The 24,580-nt window shown below is 50.3% G+C and overlaps 1 protein-coding gene across 1 annotated transcript in view; it reads left to right on the top strand.

The window, feature by feature from the left end:
* Nucleotides 1-335: 335 nt before the first annotated feature.
* The window catches only part of FAN1 (FANCD2 and FANCI associated nuclease 1), a gene marked incomplete at its 5' end in the record, with an annotated part of 28,401 nt that continues 4,156 nt past the window's right edge, over nucleotides 336-24,580 (top strand). Inside the window, 10 exons of the mRNA XM_079699505.1 lie at nucleotides 336-1,593; nucleotides 4,113-4,253; nucleotides 6,942-7,143; nucleotides 8,711-8,944; nucleotides 13,609-13,740; nucleotides 15,161-15,269; nucleotides 16,393-16,512; nucleotides 19,862-20,026; nucleotides 20,462-20,609; nucleotides 24,211-24,314. Of these exons, the coding sequence (XP_079555631.1) occupies nucleotides 336-1,593; nucleotides 4,113-4,253; nucleotides 6,942-7,143; nucleotides 8,711-8,944; nucleotides 13,609-13,740; nucleotides 15,161-15,269; nucleotides 16,393-16,512; nucleotides 19,862-20,026; nucleotides 20,462-20,609; nucleotides 24,211-24,314 (2,613 nt within the window). The remainder of the gene's footprint in view (nucleotides 1,594-4,112; nucleotides 4,254-6,941; nucleotides 7,144-8,710; nucleotides 8,945-13,608; nucleotides 13,741-15,160; nucleotides 15,270-16,392; nucleotides 16,513-19,861; nucleotides 20,027-20,461; nucleotides 20,610-24,210; nucleotides 24,315-24,580) is intronic.

The raw sequence follows: 24,580 nt of genomic DNA on the forward strand, positions 1-24,580 counted from the left end.
TCTCGGCTAAGGGACACACTGAGGTCGCGTGGACAGCTGAGAGTAGGCCTTGGTCTTAGGTTTCAAGCGCAGGGTTTTTCTCATCCCATGAGATACTGCCATTGGACGTTTTAGAGCTTACTTACCCCCTCTGTTGTGGAATTCATAAAAATGCTATTAATCCACATGCGTTTTATTTTGTAGGGAGAAGAAACTGACTAAATGAATAACATGAAGTCCAATAGAATCCCACTTTTTATTATTTCAATTCAGGAGAGTAAAAGTAAACCATTGCTATCTTTCCCTGGTGATTTCTTGTGTTTTACTACTTGAAACACCCAGCTTTTCTAATACTCATGATGTCTGTAGGGAAATCCTCAAAAAAAAGACCTCGTAGAAGTTTATCAAGCAGCAAAACTAAAAAAAATGAATCTAACTCTATTATTGCGTTTTTTAACAACGTACCGCCTGTTAAACTTGCCTGCCCCATTTGTAGTAAAATGGTGCCAAGATACGACCTAAACCGTCACCTTGATGAAATGTGTGTTAACAACGGTAACATCACTCCAGCTGACCCTGGGCAAGTTGGCTTAAGTTCAAATGTGTCCACAGTAGATTTGACCAATATTGCCTTAGAAGATGTAACGCCAGAGAAGTTGTCACCAACAAAGATCAATTTAACCCCTGGCCAAAGTGATTCAGCAAAAATGGGCATAGAACAGCAGACCAGCCCCTATTTTAAGAGTAATAATGACGCAGTGTGCAGAAATCAAGATGGGCTGAGACATCATAACGTGAAAGTCATCCCTCTGGGAAGCCTGTCATCTAAATTGTCCAGAAGATACATAAAGGCTAAAAGATCAATAGATAAGAATGAGAGATTCGCCAATCAGAGTCCGCAGAGTTCCTCGTCCACAGGGGTTAGGAGCCTCGTTGATCAGTGTTCAGAGATGGAAGGCCAGGATCAGCTTTTGGAGAATAGTTCTCAAAAGGAAAACATGTTTGCCTGTAATTCTCTGGAGGACACAAGCACTCCCGAACATATTGTGGGAGGCTCTAAAATAATGGAAGCTGAAGGCGAAACGGCTGCCCAGGAATGTGGGAGATCAACTCTCACCCCCACCTTCTCAGATAATGCTCCCGTGTTACTTTCACCAGATTTAACTCTTGGGCATAAATTAAAGTCTGCTTCAGAGGACCATCTTGCAAAGCAGGAGAGTATCAAAGGAACAGATGATAAAGGTGTTGAAAACTGTGAAGCAGGTGGTTGTGAAGAGGTAAAAATGACTTTTGTTTCACAAGCTCCAACCCAGTCATCACATTGGGAGGCAAAATCTCATAATTCTACACATGATGCTTCTATATGGAGTGACAGCCAAGCACTTCCTCCAGAAGGTGACAGTGGCTTAAAGAATGAAATCACTGACCGAATTCCTTTGGAGCAGGAGTCAAGCTGTGATGTTTCCCATGTAACAAGTCCAGCGCCACCGGACCATCCTTACTACCTTCGGAGCTTCCTCGTGGTGCTGAAAGCTGTGTTTGAGAATGAAGAAGACAGGATGCTCTTTGATGAACACGAGAAGGGCGTTATAACTAAATTTCATCAATTATCAGGTATCTTGAACCTGTTTGCTTTCGAGGCTTTGTTTCCCCTTTGCTGCCCTGATTTGGTCTGAGATGTGATGGGCAGAAATCTCATGACCACAAGCAGTCAGTGTGGTTTTGGGAGTCCCCCTGGGAGTACTCATGGGAATCACAGCCAATGAGAGTTCATCTAGAGAAAGATACACCTGTAAAAGAGACAAGATTTTGGGGCCTGGTGACGTCTGCTTCTGCAGCATCATCCTTACAAGCTGTACTTTGGTTGTATTGGAAGCAGTTGTTTGTCCTATTTCTGTATATTTGATGGTTGTAAAACAACCTTTCCCAGATTAGAAAAAAAAAATACAGTGTGATTTAGGAAAGTGTACTTTGCATTTCGGGCATGTAATCAAGCTGTTAGGTTTTGTTGTTTTTGCAGGCCATTTCCTCAAAAATGAAAATAAAATACAGGAAAAAACAAACCAAGATATACTCAGGCATATTTTTTTCCTCCAACAATATTTTAGTTGCCTGGACTCTGCCTTTGAAAGTCAGGGTGTGCAGGAAGTGGAAACTTTCAAGCTAAATTGGTACATTAAAAACTTCTTTGGTCTTTGTTTTTTTTTCTTTTTATATTTTGTAAATTAGTACGTTTAAAAACATGCCTCAGTTCCTTGGCAGCCGGCGGTGGCTCTGAGCCAATAGCGCAGGTTTGGAGCAAGAGCCCCCCCCTTGATGGCTGCTCATCCAAAGGGCCTTGATGGCTCTGTGCAACTGAGTCCCTCCCGAGTAGGAAAGCTTACTTGGGGGCCAAGCTGACCTCTAGTAATAGTAGCAGGTCTGAGTCCCAGTAGAGTAAAAAAAAGAAATCTTGAGTGTTACCAATAATGGTTAAGAGAAAGGCTTCGGTTTTACATTCACACAAGGAAACTGGCTCTGCTTGTGTTACTTTTTAACACGTGGGTCATACTTCTCTGCACAGCTCTATTTTTTTTTAACATTAAAAATTTTTTTTTCTTTTTTATAAATTTATTTTTGGTTGCATTGGGTCTTCGTTGCTTTGCGTGGGCTTTCTCTAGTTGCGGCGAGCGGGGATTACTCTTCATTGCGGTGCGCGGGCTTCTCATTGCGGTGGCTTCTCTTGTTGCGGAGCACGGGCTCCAGGCGCGCGGGCTTCAGCAGTTGTGGCTTGCGGGCTCAGCAGTTGTGGCGCACGAGCTTAGTTGCTCCGCAGCATGTGGGATCCTCCCGGAGCAGGGCTCGAACCCATGTCCCCTGCGTTAGCAGGTGGATCCTTAACCACTGTGCCACCAGGGAGGCCCTTTGCACAGTTTTATAAAGTGTCCACACAGCTTCCATCTCTACTTGCACTCGCCTCCCCCGACGTGGGTGTGAATGACCCCCACTGACTGTCATATCCGGGGTGGTCACAGATCTTTGGTTGGGTGCTGCTTGCATTCATGTGAGCATTTGTTTGAATAGCTGGTGGCCCGTGGCTTCAGTATGACTGAGAAGTAGGAGCAGTTTCCTAGTGTAAGTTCTGCAGATTCTTGTGGCTTGCTCTCCACAGAGAATCATCTACAGTGTCTCTGTTGTAAAAATAACTACTGCAAGTCGATTTTTCCTCTTTAAAGAAAAAAGGGAAATAAATGTTGAAGATGTAACAAATACAGTCACACCATTTTATTTTATTTTTAAAAATTTTCAGCTGCGCCATGCAGCATATAGGATCTTGGTTCCCCGACCAGGGATCGAACCCATGCCCCCTGCAATGGAAGTGTGGAGTCTTAACCACTGGACCGCCAGGGAAGTCCCCATACCATTTTAGAGTTAGAAATTTAAAGATAATTTGGGTAATAGGAAAACTTGAGACCAGATTAATTAAATAGCTTGGTGGAGATCACTGCCTTAGAGATGGCCACCCCACCAAAGCTAGACTTTTTTTGGAAAATTCTTTTCAGATGATTTTCAGCCAAAAATAGAATAATGCATATTAAACCGAAAGGAGAGAACAAAATAATGGGAACTCTGGGGAGTTTCTCTTGAGGGAGTAGGAATGTTCGCTAGAAAGTGGGGAACCCGGGTCTTACGTTTTTAAATGGACAATAATCATTACCAACTTTGGAACTTTTTTTATGGTTTATACACTAATTATTGAATACCTCATCGAGTTTAATCTTTTCACCAACTTTGGGAAGATGGTGTTACTGCCCACCACCACCCCTTCCTTTTTATAATAGAAGAGAAAAGGGAGTCTCAGTTCCAAAGACTTGCACAACTCGGGGGGCAGGGCTGGCTTTGCGTCCTCATGCTTCTCCTGTCCTGCGGTGACAGGCATACAGGCCAAGGAGACATCCCCACGGGACTCTGTATTTGAAATAAGTTACGTCTTCCTAAGGAAGAAAATGATTTTCTTGGAAGATCTGTTGAGCCAGCCTCTGTGTATTTCTAACAGCCTGTTTTACTCACCTCAGTTTACAAAAGTAAATTATAGTATATGTTTAAGAGAAGAAATAGAAGGTTTTTCACTATTTTTCTTAACTTTGTTGCAGCTAGCGGTCAGAAGTTATATGTCAGACTTTTTCAACGTAAATTCGGCTGGATTAAGATGAACAAACTGGAATATGAAGAGATCTCTGCTGACTTAACCCCGGTGGTTAGGGAGTTGACGCATGCAGGCTTCCTGCAGACGGGTACGGTTTGTCCAGGGGAACCAAAGTGGAAATCCGACGCAGGGAATCCAGTTTCTGCAAAATGAGGGTGATGTTAGTTTGGTGTCATCTCCTGATTGGTGCCTGATAAATAGTAATTGTGTATGTCTTTTTAAATTGAGTTTTGAATCTTCTTAGGACAACAAATTATTCATGTGTTTTTAAAGCCATCCTCAGCCTGAGTTAAGACTCCTAGGATAACAAAAGATTGCCTGCTGCTGCGTTCTGATGGTCCCAGGCTTAGTCCCGTAAAGTCACCTAGGGATAGGTGGGTGGCTGGGTCCACAGGGTAAACTCATCCCTCCTGGCTCTCCTTCCAGCAAGAGCTTGACTCATCTTACCCAGTTTTCTCATCTTTATGATGGAACAAAGCTGGTTTGTTTGAAGCTAGTATCGCCTCTAAAACCTTAATTTGCCCCCCATGCACATACAGACAGCTCTTATAATTTGTAGGTTGATTGTCTCAGGAATTGTTTCACTGATTTAAGCCCATGTGAATATGAGGTAACCTTGGTTGTCTCATCAGTAGCTTTCATTAGGTACCTACATGTGTTGAGTACAATATTGTACTGGAAACGTGGGTATAAGGAGCATGAAAGATGTGAGTCCTGGGTTCAAGTTGTTCACAGTTTAGACTGAAATAGGGGAATCAAGCCAAAGCCAGACGGTTTTTGTGCGGCAGAGTTTGTAGTGCAGAGCAGTAAGTAAGTGCAGTTAGGGTGACGTGGTGGGCCTGGCTGGGGGGCGTGGGAGCCTTGGGGGAGAGGCCTGGAGGCTCCGTGGATGTGAGGGCTTGTGAGGGATCAGGCAGCGGGACCCCGGGTTCCCTCACATCAGACCATCAGGGGCACTGGAGAGCTTGTGTCCCCACCTGACCCGGAAGATTAGGTGCAGGTTCCAGAAATCTACAGGTGTAACAGGCAAGCCAGGTGAGCCTTGACTTACCTTTATTTATTTTTTAATATATTTATTTATTTATTTACTTTTGGCTGCATTGGGTCTTCGTTGCTGCATGTGGGCTTTCTCTAGTTGCGGCAAGCGGGGTCTACTCTTCGTTGGCTCGTGGGCTCTGGAGCGCAGACTCAGTAGTTGTGGCTCGTGGGCTTAGTTGCTCCACGGCACGTGGGATCTTCCCGGACCAGGGCTCGAACCCGTGTTCCCTGCATGGGCAGGTGGATTCTTAACCACTGCGCCACCAGGGAAGCCCTGAGCCTTGACTTACCTTTAAATGACAATTAAGCAACAAAAGCAGAACCCCAGTGGCCTGACGCTGCCCTCAGTCCCGCCCAGGTCCCACCGGGTCTGCACAGCCCAGTGGGGTGTAGCCCTGGCCATCCCCTCACTCTGCTCCCTGGTTGCTCTGGCTGAGTGCACCCCTCTTTCAGAGCCTGTGCCTGCTCCCTCTTGGCTCACCCCCTCATGTCATCCAGCTCTACTCTGTGTCACCTTGTCAGGGACTTGCATGACCACCTAGTGTCAGATAACGGCCACCTCCCGCCAGTCCAGTTTGCCTTGCCCAGCTTTGCTTTTCTTTCTTCTTTTTTCCTAGTTCATTCTTCCTCCTTTTATTTATTTATTTAAAAAAATTTTATTGAAGTATAGTTGATTTACAGTGTTGTGTTAATTTCTGCTGTACAGCAAAGTGATTGTTATACATAATATATATGTATTCTTTTTATATTCTTCTCCTTATGGTTTATCACAGGATATGGAATATAGTTCCCTGTGCTATATAGTAGGACCTTGTTATTTATCCATTATATATATAATAGTTTGCATCTGCTAATCCCAGACTCCCAGTCCATCCCTCCCACCCCCCTCCCCCTTGGCAACCACAAATCTGTTCTCTATGTCTGTGATTCTGTTTCTGTTTCATAGATATGTTCATTTGTGTCATATTTTAGATTCCACATATAAGTGATAGATGGTAATCGTCTTTCTCCTTCTGACTTACTTCGCTTAATATGATCATCTCTAGGTCCGTCCATGTTGCTGCCAGCTTTGTTTTTCTTTGTAGCAGTTGTCACCCCTGACATATTTATTATGCTAGGAGATAAGCTCCCTGTGGGCACAGATGCAGTTTGTTCACTGTATGCCCTGGGCAGGTGCTACCTGGCAGGCAGTGTACACCCAGTGAGGACTTGCTGACTGGAGGAAGATGGCCCTGCCCTAAGCTGTGGATACTGTGAAGGCAGAGACCAGCCAGCTCTGATTCAGCTGCATCCCGGGGGTCAAGCTTGCTGTCTGGGTCCCCTAATAGTGTAATGTACACATGTGTGCCAAGCAAGTGACCCCATGAAAGTCTTCTCAGCCCCAGGCCTGTGTGGAGAGAGGACAGCTGATGAACAGTTGACTCTGACCTGCTCTGGAGAGGCCCAGCCGTAGGTTTTGTTGTGAGCGATATACCAGTGGCTATCCATGTGGGTCTTTATTTTATTCAGATTTTCTTTTACTTCTTAGTGAGAAGTTCTGTTGTTTTATAACCTTTGTGAAATATCTGTTTTCCATAATTTTTAACAATCAGTTTGGCAAACTAAAATTTCTGCAGTAGCATTTCTACAGTGAACCATTTTATTTGCATGTGAGTTTTCTTCTTAAAGTAAATAAAGCTAGAAAACAGTAAGCTTATTTAAAACTACTTAAAAATTTTTTTTTTTTTTAATGTTTCAGAATCTGAGTTGCAAGAACTGTCTGAGGTGCTTGAGCTCCTTTCTGCTCCGGAACTGAAAGCCCTGGCAAAGACCTTCCACTTGGCGAATCCCAATGGGCAGAAGCAGCAGCTGGTGGATGCGTTTCTCAAATTGGCCAAACAGCCTTCAGTCTGTACTTGGCGCAAGAATCAGCCTGGCATTGGTGCAGTGATTTTGAAAAGGTTTTGTGGCTATTGTTATAGTAAAAACATTTGAAATGTTGATAGCACGTATTTAATTTATTTTTATTAACTTATTTTTAGGCTGCTTTGGGTCTTCGTTGCTGCGCATGGGCTTTCTTTAGTTGTGGAGACCGCGGACTGCACTTTGTTGTGGTGCGCGGGCTCTAGGTGCGCGGGCTTCAGTAGTTGTGGCATGAGGGCTCAGCAGTTGTGGCTCATGGGCTCTGGAGTGCAGGCTCAGTAGTTACGGCGCACGGGCTTAGCTGCTCCACGGCATGTGGGATCTTCCTGGACCAGGGCTTGAACCCATGTCCCCTGCATTGGCAGGTGGATTCTTAACCACCGCGCCACCAGGAAAGTCCCGATAGCACATATTAACTCTTATGATAGGTGGTACGTGTTTTCAGATTGTAATTGTTTTTTTCAATTGCAGTTAGGTTGAGAAGGCAGTGAACCATTATAAAGACTGGATTCTTTCTTGGTTTATTATTCCTAATTCTTAAGATACCACACTGATTTCTAGGACCAAGAAAAATCAGGAGGCAAGAGATTAGAGGCACTAGGCCCTTGGCAATTCTAATATTTTGTTATTCAAGAAAAATGCAGTTTTAACTACTATTCTTAAAGGAGTTTGGAATGTCGGTCCACTGGACCTCCTTGGGACTCTGCATGGAGATGGAGGAGGAGAGTGTTTTCTGGCAGTCTCTGTAGGTGAATGGTCCTCAAGTAAATGGTGGTGTGATGGGAATCCCACCCCTGTGTCCTCTTGGCTCTGGTGGTGGCACTGATCTCTGCACACCCCAGGGGTGCAATTCTGCTTTTGGCTTAATAGCTTTTGGGCTGGTAGGAAAGTGTGAGGTCCTCCACTAGACCAGTGGCTCTCAACTGGGGGCGACTGTGCCCTCCAGGGGACACCTGGCTGCGTCCAGGTGGAGGCGTTTTCATTGTCATGACTAAGGTGGGTAGTGGGTGCTACTGGCATTTAGTGAACGGAGGCCAGGGATGCAGCTGAGCATCCTCTAATTCACAGCCTGGGCATCCCACCCCCAGGAAAGAGTTACACAGCCTGGATGTCAATAGTGAAACCCTGCCGTGTGTGGTGTTGCAGTTGTTGGAGCCGGAGGGCCCTGGACTTAACATGCCGCCTTAGCAAGAGCCTTTGGTAGTGACGTTTTACATAAATACCTATTATTTCATCTCAAGTGTCACTGGAGTCAAGATTTGAGAATTGCTAATGTCAAATAGATAACACTTTTATGAGTTTTCCTGGTATTTCACATGTTCAGTTTTCCTGGTATTTCACATGTTCAACCCTATCCTGCTCTTTTATTGAGGCAAACAGTGCGTGAAATCGTTTGCAGATACAGTTTCATCTAATCCTCACTGTGTTCCTAGGTGGGGCTCTGAGCCCCAGAGAAGTTAAGAAATGCTTTAAATCACGCAGTTGGAGGTGGGAGATTTGCTTCAGGCTTAGAATAATGCATGCTGTTTAGCTTGAAATAATTTGTGAAATCTGACATCCAAATGCTTAAAAGCCAGAAAGTTATTTCTACATCGTATTTTTCAGAGCTAAAGACTGGGCGGGACAGTCTCTGAGAGTGTGTAGAGACCCCCGGGCAGTGTTCTCCCGGGTCCTGCTGCTGTTTTCACTGACCCACGAGGTGGAAGAGGAGGAGGCGGCCTGTGGTGGGCAGGGCCAGCTTTCTACCGTGCTGCTGGTCAACCTTGGCCGCATGGAGTTTCCTAGGTATACCGTCAGTCGGAAAACCCAGATCTTCCAGGATAGAGAGGATCTCATCAGGTAAGGGCGTGTTTGCTCTCTATGAAATCTGTGTATTTTAAAATTTATGTAGAAGGCTTTGTTATTATTTTTTGCCATCCACAACAGAAACATGAGTTCATAGCCAAAATGGGTTTTTAAAAAATTTATTTATTTTTTAATTTTTGGCTGTGTTGGGTCTTTGTTGCTGTGCGTGGGCTTTCTCTAGTTGGGGCTAGCGGGGGCTACTGTTCGTTGTGGTGCGCGGGCTTCTCATTGCGGTGGCTTCTCTTGTTGCGGAGCACGGGCTCTAGGCGCACGAGCTTCAGTAATTGTGACTCACGGGCTCTAGAGCGCAGGCTCAGTAGTTGTGGTGCACGGGCTTCGTTGCTCTGCGGCATGTGGGAATCTTCCTGGACCAGGGCTCGAACCTGTGTCCCCTGCATTGGCAGGCAGATTCTTAAGCACTGTGCCACCAGGGAAGTCCTCACTTTTGATTCTTGATTTAAGGTTTATGACTCAAATTTAGCAGAAATTGATTCTGATATTTGATTTTAGGAAAGTTGTTTAAGTGTTGTCTAGTATGTGCTTTAAAAAATAAACTATTGGGCCTCCCTGGTGGCGCAGTGGTTGAGAGTCCGCCTGCCGATGCAGGGGATACGGGTTCGTGCCCCGGTCTGGGAGGATCCCATATGCCGCGGAGCGGCTGGGCCCGTGGGCCATGGCTGCTGAGCCTGCGCGTCCGGAGCCTGTGCTCCGCAACGGGAGAGGCCACAACAGTGAGAGGCCCGCATACCACAAAAAAAAAAAAATAAATAAATAAATAAATAAATAAATAAACTATTGAGATTATTATATCAAAACAGGGTCAGTATAAACTGATTTTAGCCCATTTTGCCATAGTTATCAGGAAGTTCAATATCCTATTTGTGTTCAGTTAGAATAACTTTTTTAGTCAAATCTTCTACTAAGAATATTTCTTCTGACTGTGTTTTCTTTTGTCTCACGTCCTTTTACGTCTTTGTTTTTAGTGACTTGGTGCTATTCTCTTTGGTGAGAACTCTGAAGCCAGGTTCCAGTCTCTCTAAGGAACCATGAATCTACTCTGTGCCTCAGTTTCCTCATCTGCAAAATGGGGAGATAATAGTACATTCCCACAGATCTGTGCTGATATGTGTAGCGTGCTTAGAGCCTGGCCTGTGGGGATTGCTCAGTGCGTCTTAGTGGTATAATTGTCATCATTACTGCGTATCTAAGGGAGGTTGCTTTTCAGTTCTATGGTTGACAAGTTCAAAAGTGGGGAGGCTAGGGAGAAAAAATAAACCATCACGTCTTTTTTTTAGAAAGTAGTTATCCTATAAATGTTAAAAATAAGTCAAAATTCTTTTGTTATGCAGAGGGCTATAGCACGTAAATGAAATCTGGTTGAAGTGACTTCAGGAAGGGTGATTATACAACACCAGTAGCGTGACACCTGGCCTGAGGAACCTTTCCCACCACCTTGGTACTTGAAATAATTGATCGTTTCTTTTCTTTTCTCATTTATTCAGTGCCCATGTGTTGAGTGTTGAGTACCTATTACGTGCCAGGTGGTGGAGTTGCAGTGTGAACAGATAGGGTCTTTGCCGCCATGGGGTTATGTTTTACTGGGGAAGATGGGAAAGAAAACAGAATAATACGATAACTGCGGGGCAGGCTGGAGAAGTCCTGTGTAGATAGTGTGAGGCAGAGAGTGTCCCCAAAAGGTTGGGATTGAGGCTTGAGAATGAGGAGGAGCCGGTCCTGCAGGGGTCTGGGTGCCCGCGTCCAGGCTCCGTGGGCAGGAGAGAGCTTGCTGACCTCTGGCCGGAACCTCAGGGGCCGTGTGAAGGGGAGGTTGGGCAGGACCGCAGGTCAGGGGACGCTGGGCCTCAGAGCCCTGGTGAGCCGACTGGGTCATATCCGCTGGATGGAGAGCTGGGGAAGGGGTTTAGGCAGGTGAGGGATCTGGTGCACGTTTTACAAAAGCGTCCCGTGGAGTGGCAGCTGGGGGGTGGCAGGAGACTAATTGAGCCTTGGTGGTCCGGATGGAGGTCTTGGCTGGGCTGGCAGTGGCGGGCATTGTAGAGAAGTGAACGTGTGAGATGTTTTGGGGCAGAAAAGACGAGACTTGATTCTGATTACATTGTGATTGTGATAGTGATTAGATTTGTGGGGAGGAAAGGAGTGAGTCAGGGATGACTCTGGAGTTTTGGCGTGGGTGGTGGTGCCATCAGATGAGATGGGGGACTTGGAGGGAGGGCTGGGATGCCGGGTGGGGATGCCCCCAGCCCCATGACTGAAGCTGCCCCGTGTGGTACTGGGCGTGCCGACAGGAGCCCAGGAAGGAGCTCGGCCTGGAGAGGAATTGGAGTCACCAGCACGCGGCCGGGGATGAGGGCCCCGAGGGAGAAGAGGAGGAAGGAGCTTGGCAGCCAGCGCCGAGGGGTTGGGCAGCACGGAGGAGCCGCCGGGAGGGCGGCAGGGAACCAGGGGTGTGTGTGGTGGGCGGACCCGGAGAAGAAGGTGTGTCAGGATGGGGCTCGATTGAACGCCAGAGGAAGGGCAGTGAGGTCGAGTGGGATGGCCCGTGGGGGTGGGCGGTGGACGGCAGGAGTCGCGCGCAGGGAGGGGAAGGTCGGTTCCAATGGGCTTCGGAGAAGCAGCCCCTGCTGTGGCAGCCTGCGATGGCAGGGTGGTCTAGTTCCCTGGTGTCTTAAGGGTGGGAGATACTCGGGGGTGTGTGTGGATGTTTGTGCACGTGCAGATAAACCCACAGAAAGGGAGAGGCAGACGGTGGAGGAGGAGGAGGGGACCCCCTGGCCCCCGGAGCACCTGCGGGAGGACCCGGGTGTGGGCAGGGCTGAGGCTGCCGTGGTGGAGGCTGGGGACCCCTTGAGCAGGGCTGGGCCAAGGTGTGTGGAGCACATGCCGAAACCAGCCGGCCTGGCTCTGCGATCGTCTTCAGCATGATTCGGGGAGTTGGTGCAGGCCCAGAGGAGTGAGCGGCCAGGGCACCCTGACCAGGGTGGGGCTGTGGCCGGTGTGTGTTCTTCCCCGGGTGGGGGGCCGCTTGCCCGGGCGTGGTCCGTGGGCCTGCAGGATGGGAGGTGCTATGGCTGGGACAGGGGCCGTGCTGGAGGTGGGGCCTTGGTGAAGGTGGGGAGTTGCTGTCAGCAGTGAACGAGCTGGAAGGATTGGGGACGGGGACCAGTGGAGGAGATGCTCGAAGTCAGCATCTTGAGGGTGACTTGGTCCATTGGGGACAGAAGGTCTCAGTGGCCACGGGCACGTGGGTGGCTGAGAAGAGGTTGGAGAATCGTGTTATCGGGGAGGAAGGAGGTGGAGAATTCTGAAGTCGTGGCCATCGTGCTGGGAGACCCAGGGAGACCAAGGCAGAGGGGACGGGGACAGGGGTGGGGGGCGCTGGCAGGTGCCCGCAAGGAGGAGGCGTGGGCTTCGGAGGTGGGGGCTTTCAAGGAGGGAAGGAGGATTTGGAGGCGGAGGTGGGAGGGAGGAGGATGCTTCCATCCGTCTGGGCCCTGAGTGAGGAGAGCTGTCCCTGCTTGAGGGGGGCTGCGGGGAAGCCGTGCTCTCAGCCAGGTGTAGGGAGGGCAGGAGACAGAGATCGGGGTGCAGAAGGGATGCTGTTCTCAGCAGCGCGGGGGTAGGGGGGAGGTTTGGAAGACGAGCGGGAGGGCTGGTGACCGTGCAGGTGGCGATGGCGGCACCGTGGGGCTGGCGCTGGGCTTGATGGGCTAGTGAAGAGGGGGCTTGGTTCAGGTGGGCGGGAGGGCACTCCTGCCGGGCGGGCCAACCTCCGGGCACCCTCTCCCTGTTTCTCTTTCCTTATCGACCTTAGAATTGTCCAGTTGCACATTATAAGAGAGTTAGATCGAAGAGTTCATGAGCAAATTTTTATATTTAGAGGCCATTTCTTTTACTCTTTTTTTTAAAAAAAATTATTTTATTCAAGTATAGTTGATTTACAATGTTAATTTTTGCTGTACAGCAAAGTGATTCAGTTCTACATGTATCTTTTACTCTTATGTGATAGTATTTGCACATATTGCTCGTGCATGCTTTTTCTTTTAAGTGTGAGTCAACACGATGACTGTGCCGTCGAAGTGTTAGAGAACTGATTGGGCGAATGTCTCAGGTGCACTGAGAAGTTGTCTTTCTTCACTTAAGTGTGTTCATAACACTTCAGCATTGCCGTCTCCCAAAGACTGTCCCTGAAGTTATTTTTGAAAATCCCAAATAGTTCTCTTAGTTCGGGCAGCATCCCTCTGGCTACCTCTGGCTCAATGATTAAATTACCAAATCTATGCTTGTGTGTAATTCTGAAGTCAGTTACCTGTTTACAAGGTTGCCAGATTGCTGAATGAATGAATGAATGGATGAGCATCAAAAGTCAGAAAGGAAGCACGGATCAGTATTACATGCATATAATGGGATGTGTTATGTAATAGTGCGGTGTGAATGTTTTCATCTTTCTGGCTGGGTAGCCTGTCTGAGTTGTTCTAGGCCACTCCCATGGGGTAATATGTCAGATTATTACTGAGGTAAAATGTAACGCTCGTATTTTCAAAAGCAGAGTTAGATGTGGTGGGCAGGATGTGGAATTTTGTGTGTCAGTGCTCGTTCACCCCTGAAGCTTGGATGGCCTGGTCCCCCCCACCCTGCAGGTACGCAGCAGCCGCGCACATGCTGAATGACATCTCCACTGCGATGGCCAGCGGGGCCTGGGAGGAAGCCAGGGAGCTCGCTCGGTGTGCAAAGCAGGATTGGGACGGACTGAAAGACCACCCGTCCCTGAGGTGAAGTGGTTCTCGGGTCCCTGTCAAAGTTTACTGACTAGCCGAGTTGTTCGAACTGCTTAAGGTCTTTCTTTTCATGAAGAGCACACTCCTTTTGTTCTGTGGTGAAACCAACATGTGCAGTTGAATTTCCTCCTTGCTTTGCATTGAGTCAAAGTGCTGGGTGAATAGGAGGGCATGTCTGGAGGTTTGGATTGAACTTAAACACTTGGTCCCTTTGTGGCAGACAGTAGCTTGCCGCCTTTGGGTGGGCTGGCCTCTCTGGGGGTTGGTTAGCTGAATTTAACCGTGGGGGAAGCCCAGCCGCAGGACAGAAGCTGTGGGAACTGTGCCAGGTGTCTTCTTTCTGCAGGAAATTCCAGCAGCTGTAAAATTCTGAAAAAGAAAATGAACATTTACTTCGAAAGTTCAAGTACACAGCGTGTGATCCTTCATTTTGTTTGGTTTAATAAATGTTAACCATATTCCATATGGTTAAGAGATTTTTTCCTTTCTTTGTTACATAGTGATGAGGAAAATTAGTATTATTAAATATCTTTTTCAAAAAAACATTTGGAACTGAAGTCTGTGCAGAAATAATATGGACTTAAAAACCATAGCCAGGAAAATGGCGTTTACTGTTAAGAAAAAATAACTGAATATTTTGTCCATATTTTGTTTGGGAGTTACTCAGACAAAACTGAGCCATTTACTTAAAGGCCTTTCTAGAAAGGAGATGACCAATCGACTTCTTACCCAGTGATGTGCTCGTACATTGGAGGATTTTCTTAAGATAATTCAGGAAAATTGTTAACATTTCTCAGACCAAACAGAAGAAAAATGTTTAAAACAAGTTAATAGGTGATTTTCTTTGTTTAAAAAAAAGAAAAGACCTCGTGGCCAGGAAGTTGGGTTCCTGTCGGACAGAGGTTGGTAGCCTCTTCCGTGGAGGGCCAGCTGGGCAGTGGTCAGGCTCTGCCAGCCACATGCTCACTGGCCTCTGCTGTCCTGCTGTGAACGCCCCCCCACCCCAGCGAGTGGGCGGGGCTGTCCCAATGCAGGTGTGTTTGCAGACATCGAAATGTGAGTTTCATGTAATTTTCACAGGCCACAGACTATTTTTTTCCTTTTGACTTATTTTAACCATTTAGAAACATGGAAATCACGCTGGGTTTGTATAAAATCAGGTGGGGGCCCTGTGTCTGGCCCGAGGGCAGGCGTTTGCTGACCTCCAGCTCTCATTTCACGCCGCTGTCTGGGGGACCTTGGAAGGGTGGCGGTGAGAGCGTAGATTTGTGGTGTAGCAAACTGCACATGACAGGCAGTGTTCCGAATACATCTTCTTAAAAGGTAGGAATTCAGTCTGCTTTGTCACTTCTTGTGATTGTCTTACAGTACATAAACTAAAGCACTAAACTGCTGGTGTATATCTTTGTTCTAGATACCACGAGAAATTACCACTCTTTCTCCGGTGTTTTACCGTTGGTTGGGTTTATACAAGGATTTTGTCCCGAACCGTTGAAATACTGCAGAGACTTCACATGTACAAGGTGAGTGCACAAGCCCCCGCCCCCGGCTCTTACTGAGGGGGGGCCTGCCTGGCTCTTGACTTCTTCCAAGTACTTGGTCAGCACATGGCGATGCGACGAGGGCCTGCTTCCTGTGGGCACCTGCCATCTCCTGGTCAGTAGGAAGACGGCCAAGGGTGACCTGCTGTTCCGCCAGCTGTGAGCTGATGCTTGTGTGCCAGGATGGCCAGGTGATGGTCAGAGCCCTGCGGGGAGCCGCTGATGGTCTCTGCAGCCGGAGCGTAGCCGCCGTCAGAACCCCCTGTGTGACAGGGAGGGTCTCCCCAAACCCCTGAGGCAGAAACCTCACCTCTCCTTGTGTTTCCCTGGTAGCAGTAGTGGATGGTCTGGAAATAATTTATAATCACAAATGAGAAGTTCGGTCATATCCCTCCTCGTATTAAACATTGTGAGATTGCTGGAGTTAGCTTCTGTTGTATTGACACTTGTGTAATTGAAACATGGTGTTTTACAAAGAGAATGTGCTAGGGCTGGGCCAGTGGGTCCCCCAAGAGGAGTCTGTGGACCTGCCCCAGAGGCTCTGTGGGGTTGGCTTTGGGGAATCTGCGAGTGTGTCTGTGGGGTTTGTGCCTTTTTCTCAGGAGATGCGTTAGATCCTTCAAAGAGATCCGGGAACCACCAAAGATGAACATGAAGCGTGACCAGTAAACCTAGACCAGAAAGTCCCCCTGTTGAGGTGGGGTGTTTGGGTGAAGACCCCCTCATTCCTGTCCTGCCCCCTGCCCGTCACAACCTCGGCCCTGTGACCGGCTGGGTTCCCAGAAGCACGTGGGCCTGCAGCCCAGCCACTGCTCCTGCCCGGAGTCTGACCACATCCGGCCCGCGCTGCCGACCTGGTTTTCAGAGAGTGCTGAGCTGCACAAGGTGGCGGGGGGCCTGCTGAGAAGCAGGGGGCGCCTCCGGAGCTCAGGCCACTCCCGAGGGACGTCCCAGGGCCCCTCTTGGCAATCTGGGTCCTGAGCCTTACTTTAGAATGGAGAGGGATGCTGTATAGATATACTTTGACAATTTTCCTGACTACTCAGTATAATGGCAGACTCTTGGTGTGTAGGTGTCTAATGCGCGTCCCTTGTTGTTGCCACAGGAAGCCGTCAAGGAACTTGAAAACCTTTTGTCCCAGAAAGTGTACTGTCCTGACAGCAGAGGCCGGTGGTGGGACCGGCTGGCTCTCAACTTGCACCAGCACCTGAAGCGCCTGGAGCCGGTACTCAGCCGCGGGAGCCGCCCAGCCTTTGTTCAGTTTGGCATACATTTAAAAATATAGCAAACTGTTAATACCTTAAAAATCTAAATGTAATTAGAATGTTGATTTCTTTTTTTTTTAACTTTTATTTTATATTGGACTATGGTTGATTTAGAACATTGGTTTCTTTTTTTTAATTAATTAATTAATTTTTAAATTTTGGGCTGTGTTGGGTCTTCGTTGCTATGCGTGGGCTTTCTCTAGTTACGGTGAGCGGGGGCTACTCTTCCTTGCGGTACGTGGGCTTCTCATTGCAGTGGCTTCTCGTTGCAGAGCACAGGCTCTAGGCGCGCGGGCTCAGTAGCTGTGGCTCGTGAGCTCTAGAGCGCAGGCTCAGTAGTTGTGGCGCACGGGCTTAGTTGCTCCGCGGCCTGAGGGATCTTCCCAGACCAGGGCTCGAACCTGTGTCCCCTGCATTGGCAGGTGGATTCTTTTTTTTTTAGACGAGAGTGAGTTTATTGAGAACGAAGAGCAGAGCTAGTGAGGGGCGCTGCAAATGCAGCCGGCCGACGTCCTGATAGACCAGGGAGAACTGACCGGCAGGCGGATTCTTAACCACTGTGCCACCAGGGAAGCCCCTGGTTTCTTTTTTTTTTTAATTTTTATTTTATATTGGACTATGGTTGATTTAGAACAGTGATTTCTTAAACATCCTTCTTTGTCCGTGTTCTTCCAACCCCAGAAGAAGTAGCAGGGGTGCGAACATGGGGGCGACAGTGGGGTTGGTTGGTGTGTTGGTAGCGGGATCGTGTCGGGATTCAGGGATGAGGTTCTAGGGGTGGAGGGAGCTGGAGGGTTAGATGTGTCCGCCTTCACACAGTTTTGGAAATGGTGGTTTTGGAAATGGTGGTTGTGTTCACTCGTTGCCCGGGGCCTCCTGGGAGAAAGATGGATGGAAGGCGTTCCTCCCACTGTGAGACATGGTGTCTGACTCAGCAGGGCGGGCGCCTTGCCTTCCAGTCACTGCCTTCTCTGTGGCGGGGACCTTGTGAGTCCGGGGACACCGTTGGGTGCCAGTTGCTGCAGCCAGCAGGGCGGGGCCTCCCGAGGCGGCGACAGTGGCCCTCTGTGTGGCCACCTGCGGTCCCCTGTCCCTGCCAACCTCGTGTTTGCATTGAGCAGAGGGCACTACGGCTCTGGGAGCTTTAGTTTTTCCAGGGCAGGTCAAGTGAATCAGGATGATGGAGGGCTGGAAAATTTGAACACGGGGGTGGACGATGACATACTATTTTTACTGCCTTAACCTGAAAAGGTGCCTTGTTACCTCAAGTACTTCCAGCCGGGAGAGCTGTTTCCTCTCCCGGAGGCGGGTGTGGTGCCCCCGCCTGGCGCTGATTCGGGCTGACAGGGCAGGAGAGGCCTCTGGTGGCCCCTCACCCAGCGTGGACAGAGGGTGTTTGCGCGCTGCCTGTCTCTTTCATTGAAATAAAGGTTCCAAAGAGTTGACAGACTTTCCCCTTGCTCAGATCTGCTGATAGGAGCGTTCACTCCTACTCCGAGGTTATCTTTGACACAGATGGAAAACCCTGGTTCCTGTTTGCCTTTTCCCAAGAATCTTCCTGGCCACGCTCATAACCCCTGTTATTTTGTCACCGTTCCTTCCCTTCTCTACTTCAGTCTCCAGGGAGGGCACCTGCCAGCCCAGCAGAGGCTCATGCCTGCAGGTGCCCAGCAGCCGGCCAGGCTGAGCCCGAGGCTGCCCCTCCCTGCGGCCAGCCCGGCTCCCACGGGGCTACAGAGCTGGCGGCAGGGCCTTATTCTCTGCTTGATTTCTCTGGACCACCCCACTCTGATGGCCTGATGATCTTCACTGATTTTCAGGGCTTTTTAAAAACTTTTTATTCTTTTATTGTAGTAAATATATATAACAAAGAAAACTTGCAGTTTAACCATTTCTAGGTATATGGTTCAGTGGCGTTAATTATACAGCTGATCCTTGAACAACTCGGGGATTGGGGCGCTGATCCCCCCTGCCCCCGCACAGTCAGGAATCCACGGATAACTTTGTAGTTGGCCCTCCATTTCTGAGGTCCTTTGTCTGCACATCCAACCAACGGTGGACCGTGCAGTGCTGTAGTCTTTATTGGAAGAAATCTGTGCATATGTGGACCCGAGCAGTTCAAAACCGTGTTGTTCAAACATCATCACTGTCTGTTCCCAAAATTTTTCATCTGCCAAACAGAAACTCTGCTCCTGTGAAACAGTTACTCCTGTTCCCTCCTGCCCCGGTTCCTGGTTACCTCTAATCTGCTTCTGTCTCTAGGAATCAATCTGCCTGTTCTGGGTATTTCCATGAAATACCCAGAAGTGGAATCACGGAATCTTTGTCCTTTTGTGCCTGGCTTATTTCAGTCAGCATAACGTCCTCAAGGCTCATCCATGTTGTAGCAGGTGTCAGAATGTCCTTCCCTTTCAAGGCTGAATAATAATACTCCATTGTGTATACTCCATTGTTTAAACGGACCACGTTGTGTTGATCCATCCATCTGTAGATGGACACTTGGGTTGTTCCCACTTTTTGGCTGTTGTGAATAGCACTACTGTGTACAAATATCTGTTTGAAACTCTGCTTTCAGTTGTGGTGGGCGTGTACCTGGACGTGAGGTTGCTGGGTCACGTGGTAATTCCGTGTATGACTTTGTGAGGAACTGCCCAGCTGTTTTTCACAGTATTTGGATCATTTTTCCATTGTTGCCAGCGAAGCACGAGGGCTCCAATTTCTCCCACATCCCCGCCGACACTTTTTATTCTCCATTTTTCTGAGTACAGTCATCCTAGTGGGTGTGAAGTGGTATCCCATGTAGTTTTCAGTATTTTTGTTTATTTGTCCAGCCCTGAATAACCTTAGAAAATGCATAACTCCTTCAAACCTAAGATTCTTCTCCCTATAAATGAGGCTCCCTGGGACTGGGAGGTGGTCAGATGGCCGGGCTTCTGCCCTAGAGGCGCCTGCTCTGCATTCCGAGCCCCTGGGTGGTACCCCGAGCGCGCCCCGGACCAGGTCCCTCTCCCCAGCCTCCTCTGTCTCCCGAGGGTGTGGCAGCTGAGATCTGCTGTGTCCACACGTCTGACCAGGACATAGTGTCGGGGGCACGGCTGCTTGTGCCCCAGACATTTGCATCGGGGTCTGTGCTTCTTCTGTGCTCGGCATGGGACCTAAGGGAATGTCCTTGTCTCTGGAAGGGCTGCTTTGCCCACCACTAATTAGCAAAATGAATGATTAATTAACAGTGGGGTTTCCCGTCACATGAAACGAGGGGATGCTGCACGGGGACTTCAGGACCCTGACAGGCACTGTGCTCTTTTCTAGGCCATCAAGTGCATCACAGCAGGGCTGGCGGATCCGGACGTGCGGACAGGCCACCGCCTCTCGCTGTATCAGAGGGCCGTGCGCCTGCGGGCCTCTCCCAGCTGCCAGAAGTACGCACACCTCTTCCGTCAGCTCCCAGAAGTCACTGTGAACGACGTCAAACATGTAAGTAAATATTCTTGGGGCGCTTGGGATGAATTTTTGTTTTTATTCCTGAACACAGCCTTAGAGAGGTTTTTAGCGTGTGTTCCTTGTCGACTCCAAAGACCCTCTGGCTTGCTGTGGGCAGCGACCTGGCCTCGCCACCGTCCTCACCTGGGCATTGGGAGGCTGGGCCGGCAGGGGCTGTGACTCTGTAAACTCCTGAGTCAGCAGCTCACAGCCTTTCCAGGTCCCCCTGCCCAGTCAGGGCCCCAGAGAGCAGGGGACCAGGCGGTGACCTGCGTCCTCATGGGCGCCAAGGTGCGGGTCACATGGCCTGGCACTGTGCTGAGGATGGGTGGCCTTTCGGGGGCGGAGGACAGTGTGTCCTTGGGGTAGCAGATCCAGGTGTGCAGGGCTGGAGCAGGAGGAAAGCTAATGACGGTCCTCCCCTCGCAGGTGACCGTCACGGGCCGGCTCTGCCCGCAGCCTGGGCTAGGCAAGTCTGTCTTCGTGCTGGAGGCCGGGGGGACCGCCCCTGCCACCATCCTGTGCTCCGTGGAGGAGCTGGCGCTGGCCCATTACAGACGCTGTGGCTTCGACCAGGGTAACGCCGGGGCTGTGTGGCCACAGTGGGTTGTGTCCCGCCCCACAGCCAGTGTCTGCACCTGCCACCCGTGAGGGCAGCGCCTTCTGGGGGGACGTGAGGAGCAAGGGAGGCCGGGTTGCCCTCAGAGCTCGTGTCAGGCAGGGGGACAGGACGGGGCAGAGGACCACGAGATGCTGCCAATAGCCAGCTGGTCAGAGGAGGGCAGCCGGGGCCAGGCTGCTTCCAAGAGGGACCGGCAGTCTGGGGGGGTGGGTGGCGTGAAGGGGATGGAGGGCCGAGCCCTGACAGGACGTCACGCCTGGGACCAGAGACATGGTTGGGAGAGGTGTGGGTCAAATTCCTTGTAAAATGAGCTCTCCAGCCCATGTGAGGGAGGAGAGCAAATGTCAGTAAGAATTGGAGCTTTTCCCATCTTCCTTCCCAAGAAACGTGCGCGATCACCCGCCCCTCCAGCCGCGCCCACTCTGCTGTGTCTCCTGGGAGCTGAGGCCTCACACAGTGAAATGACGGACATGACCTCGCAAGAAACACCACTGGTTCCCGCTGAACCGGCTGCTGTGTGTGTGTGTGTGTGTGTGTGCACGGGCGTGTACAGCTGCAGGGCAGGTGGTCTGCGGCCCCTCAGGAGTGAGTGAGACTTTGCTCTTTGAGCCGCTGATGAGATGCTCTCTGTGTCTCAGGCCAGATGTGCAGAGGGACCAGGACCAGGTGCCCCTGGTTCTCTTCTTTCTGGGCTGCTTGGCATCCTCTTTGTTCAGACTTTGTAGGTTTCACTCAGAAGCCGTTTTCTGAACCATGTAGAGCCCAGGTGGGAATTAATTCTGCCTGGTTCCAGGAACTGGGAGCCAAGGACTCCCATCGGCCATCGCGGGGAGGGGAGGAGGGCTGGGGAGGGCACCCAGCATCTCTGCTGCTCGGGGGTGAAGGTGCCAGAGGGAGAGACCCCGCGGCTGGCTGATGCACTGGAACCTCAGGGAGGTGATAAGCATCCCTGGCCGGGGAGGGGATGCGGCAGGCCAGCCAGGACGGGCCCGGACCTGGATCCTGTCCCTTGCTTCCTCCCAAGCCTGTGTGTCCTTTGTCCCCTCTGAGTGCTGGGAGCAGCCCCCAGCCCCTCTCCCAGCCCCCGGGCCATCCTGGGGACGTCCCTGGCATGCGGGTCTCAGCCAGGAGACGCCGAGGGCAAGGGGTCCACGTTTGGGAGTTGGGCCTGGCCATTTGAGAAACACCTGAGTAAGACGTGGTGACTCGTGTGCGACGGCCTGTGTGCTGTCAGCAGCCCAGGCACCGGTGTCCAGACACAGTGGAGGGGCCGCGCCCATCTGCCCACGCGTGCGGGGCCTGCGCCGGGTTCTGAGGGTTGTCACCTGTGGGTCTGCTCACCTGAGAGCAGCACCGAGCTGTGTTAAGATCGTCTGCTTGTCCCTCCTGTCCACTGGAGGTGGCTCGGCTTGTGTGTGTCCCTGTCAGCCCTCTTCCCTTCTTCGATTTTGGCCTCAGAGAAGGAGCTGCAAATTCAGTGCTTTGTCTAAGGCCAGACTGAAGAAAAGACCATGAGAATTTGCCTTATAATTGGTAAAAGGAACCGGTCAGTCTCTGTCCTTAGTGAATGTACTGAATAGAAAAGTAAGATAAAAACCGTGAGGGAACTGCAGAGGAAGCTGCAGCTGCCCGTCAGGACAACGACGACGGCTGGGCAGTTACCTTGGAGGGACTGGGGCGGGGGGGCTTTAGCCTTTTTTAAAAAATAACTTGTTATTAATGTCATGGAAGCCGCAGAACATGCCTTTCTGGGAAAGCAGAGAGGTGTGTGGAGCTCCCCGCGCCCCCTGCTTCACCCAGCCCTCCTCCATCCGCCGTCCCCCCTAATGTTGGAAGCAGACCCCAGACCTTGGCTCCTGTGGTCACTCCCAGGGGGCCCACGGGTTCGGTCCACATGTCCAGGCCACACCCCCCATGTCTGTGCTGAAGGGTCACTAGGTTGAAGAACACTCAGGTATCTTCACTTATGTGAAAATCAGGACATCATTTCACTGGCGTGTGATGTGATCGTTCAGATGAGTGAGGACACAAGCGACCCTGCAGGAGGGGACCTCGTAACACACGGCCTCTCTCTGCTGCGTGTCCAAGGTGATGGTTAAGATGACCCTGTGTGACGTCTGTATCACTTACCGGGAAGGTGATGCTACTGAGGATGGAGTGCACGCGCCAGTCAGGACAGAGATGCGGGAGACCCGGAGGGTCAGGAATAAAAGAACAGAATGCAGGATCGGTCCCCGCGGCGGTGGCGGGAGCCCTGTAACCCGGCGTCAAGGGAGGAGCAGCAGGCCCTGGGCAGGCGGCTGCCGGCTGTGAGCCGCACGCAGCGAATGCTTTCAGTTTAGCCATGAGCTGGAATGTCAATTTTTTTATAAAATATTTTTTTCCTTTATTAAAATTGATGCAGTGAACCTGAGCAGAACCCTGCTGTGGGTCTTTCCTCTGGAGAAGGTTTGGTGTGAGGGCGACCTCAGACCCTCTGGGGAAGTTTCTTTCAGAGTTCCTCAGAAGGATCTCCCCAAATGATTGGACTTAACAGCACCAATGCACGCCGACGGCTCAGGGTTCAGGGATGCTGCTGTCCAGGGTGGAGAGCCAGGCTTGCCTCCCTTGGGCCCGGCAGGCGTGCAGGGCTCCAGGGCGAGGCTTCAGCTGGCGCCCGAGCGGATAGCAGAGGATGGCCTGCGGGGCAGGGGCCAGCTGAGGGGGCGCACAGCGCAGCCTGGACAGGGAGGTGGGCCAGGGCTGCCTCCAGTGGGCCTTGATAGGGACCTGTGCTGCCTCTGACCTCGTGTGCGATGCCTGGGGCCCACTGGCCGGAGAGATGCCGCAGCCTGTTCAGGGGGCGCAGGCGTCAGGTGCGCCGAGGGGCCAGGTGGGGCTCGGCTTGTTCCAGGAGGCCCCGGCCCTGCGGACCCTGCTCTGCCGTTCACATGGCCTGGGGCTGGGCCTGGCCTCTGAGGTCACCGCCCCATTGTGTGGTCTGGATGTGGGGTGAAGGGGGCGTCTGGACTAGGTGGTCTCTGACGCAGAAGCTTTCTGTAAAACCCCGTCTTAGAAACCCTGGGCACGGTGTCCAGGCCGAGGCAGAGGAGTACTGGGTGGAGGAGGCAAATGGGGTCAGAGGGCACAGGCTCCCAGGGCGCCCAGACTCCTTCCCAGAGGGCTTTTCCAAGTGAGGCCGAGGGACCCCATGCCCCAGAGCCCCTCAGGGGATACTCCCCGCCTCCGAACCCACCGAATGGAACCCCCAGAGCCCGAGGAGGGAATCTGCTTTTATTTATTTTTAGACGTGTTCTTTAGGTTTTTCCACTCTAGCTCCAAAACATGCATTTGAATTTTCTCATGATTACTAAGATTTCTTGCCTTTAAACAAGGCTTCTGTATATAAGCAATATAATGTAAAAAAATGACCTAGGAATGGAACAGAAACAGCATTTGCATTTGAATGTAAAATATTTTCTATTTTCTTCAAATTGAGTAGGCAGTAGGATATGGTGGTGGTTTTTAAAAAACAGAAGAAATGGATTTTTCTTGTGTGTGTGTGACTTTGTCTCAGGGATTCATGGGGAAGGGTCCACCTTCAGCACGCTGTACGGCCTCCTCCTATGGGATGTCATCTTCATGGACGGGATACCAGATGCCTTCAGAAATGCCTACCAGGTAATCATGGCACGTTTTCAGGCAGCAGAGACTCCTGCACGCGCGTGAGTCACTCCCGCCTGGGTGCCCCGCCTCTGCAGCCATCAGAAACTTGCCCCTCTTTTGGATCCTGGTGCTAATTCCACCATAAGAATAGCTTTTAATTTTAAAATGTGATTCATACAATCTAAAATGTAAGTATGTTAAGGTTTAAACTTTAAGCCTACTTTACTGGAATCATTCCGTTTGAAACTTTTAGTGTAAGTTCCTTCAGCTTCACCCTGGTG

This window comes from Hyperoodon ampullatus (assembly GCF_949752795.1).
Source record: "Hyperoodon ampullatus genome assembly, chromosome: 3".
In the NCBI taxonomy this organism is placed as follows: Eukaryota; Metazoa; Chordata; class Mammalia; order Artiodactyla; family Ziphiidae; genus Hyperoodon; species Hyperoodon ampullatus.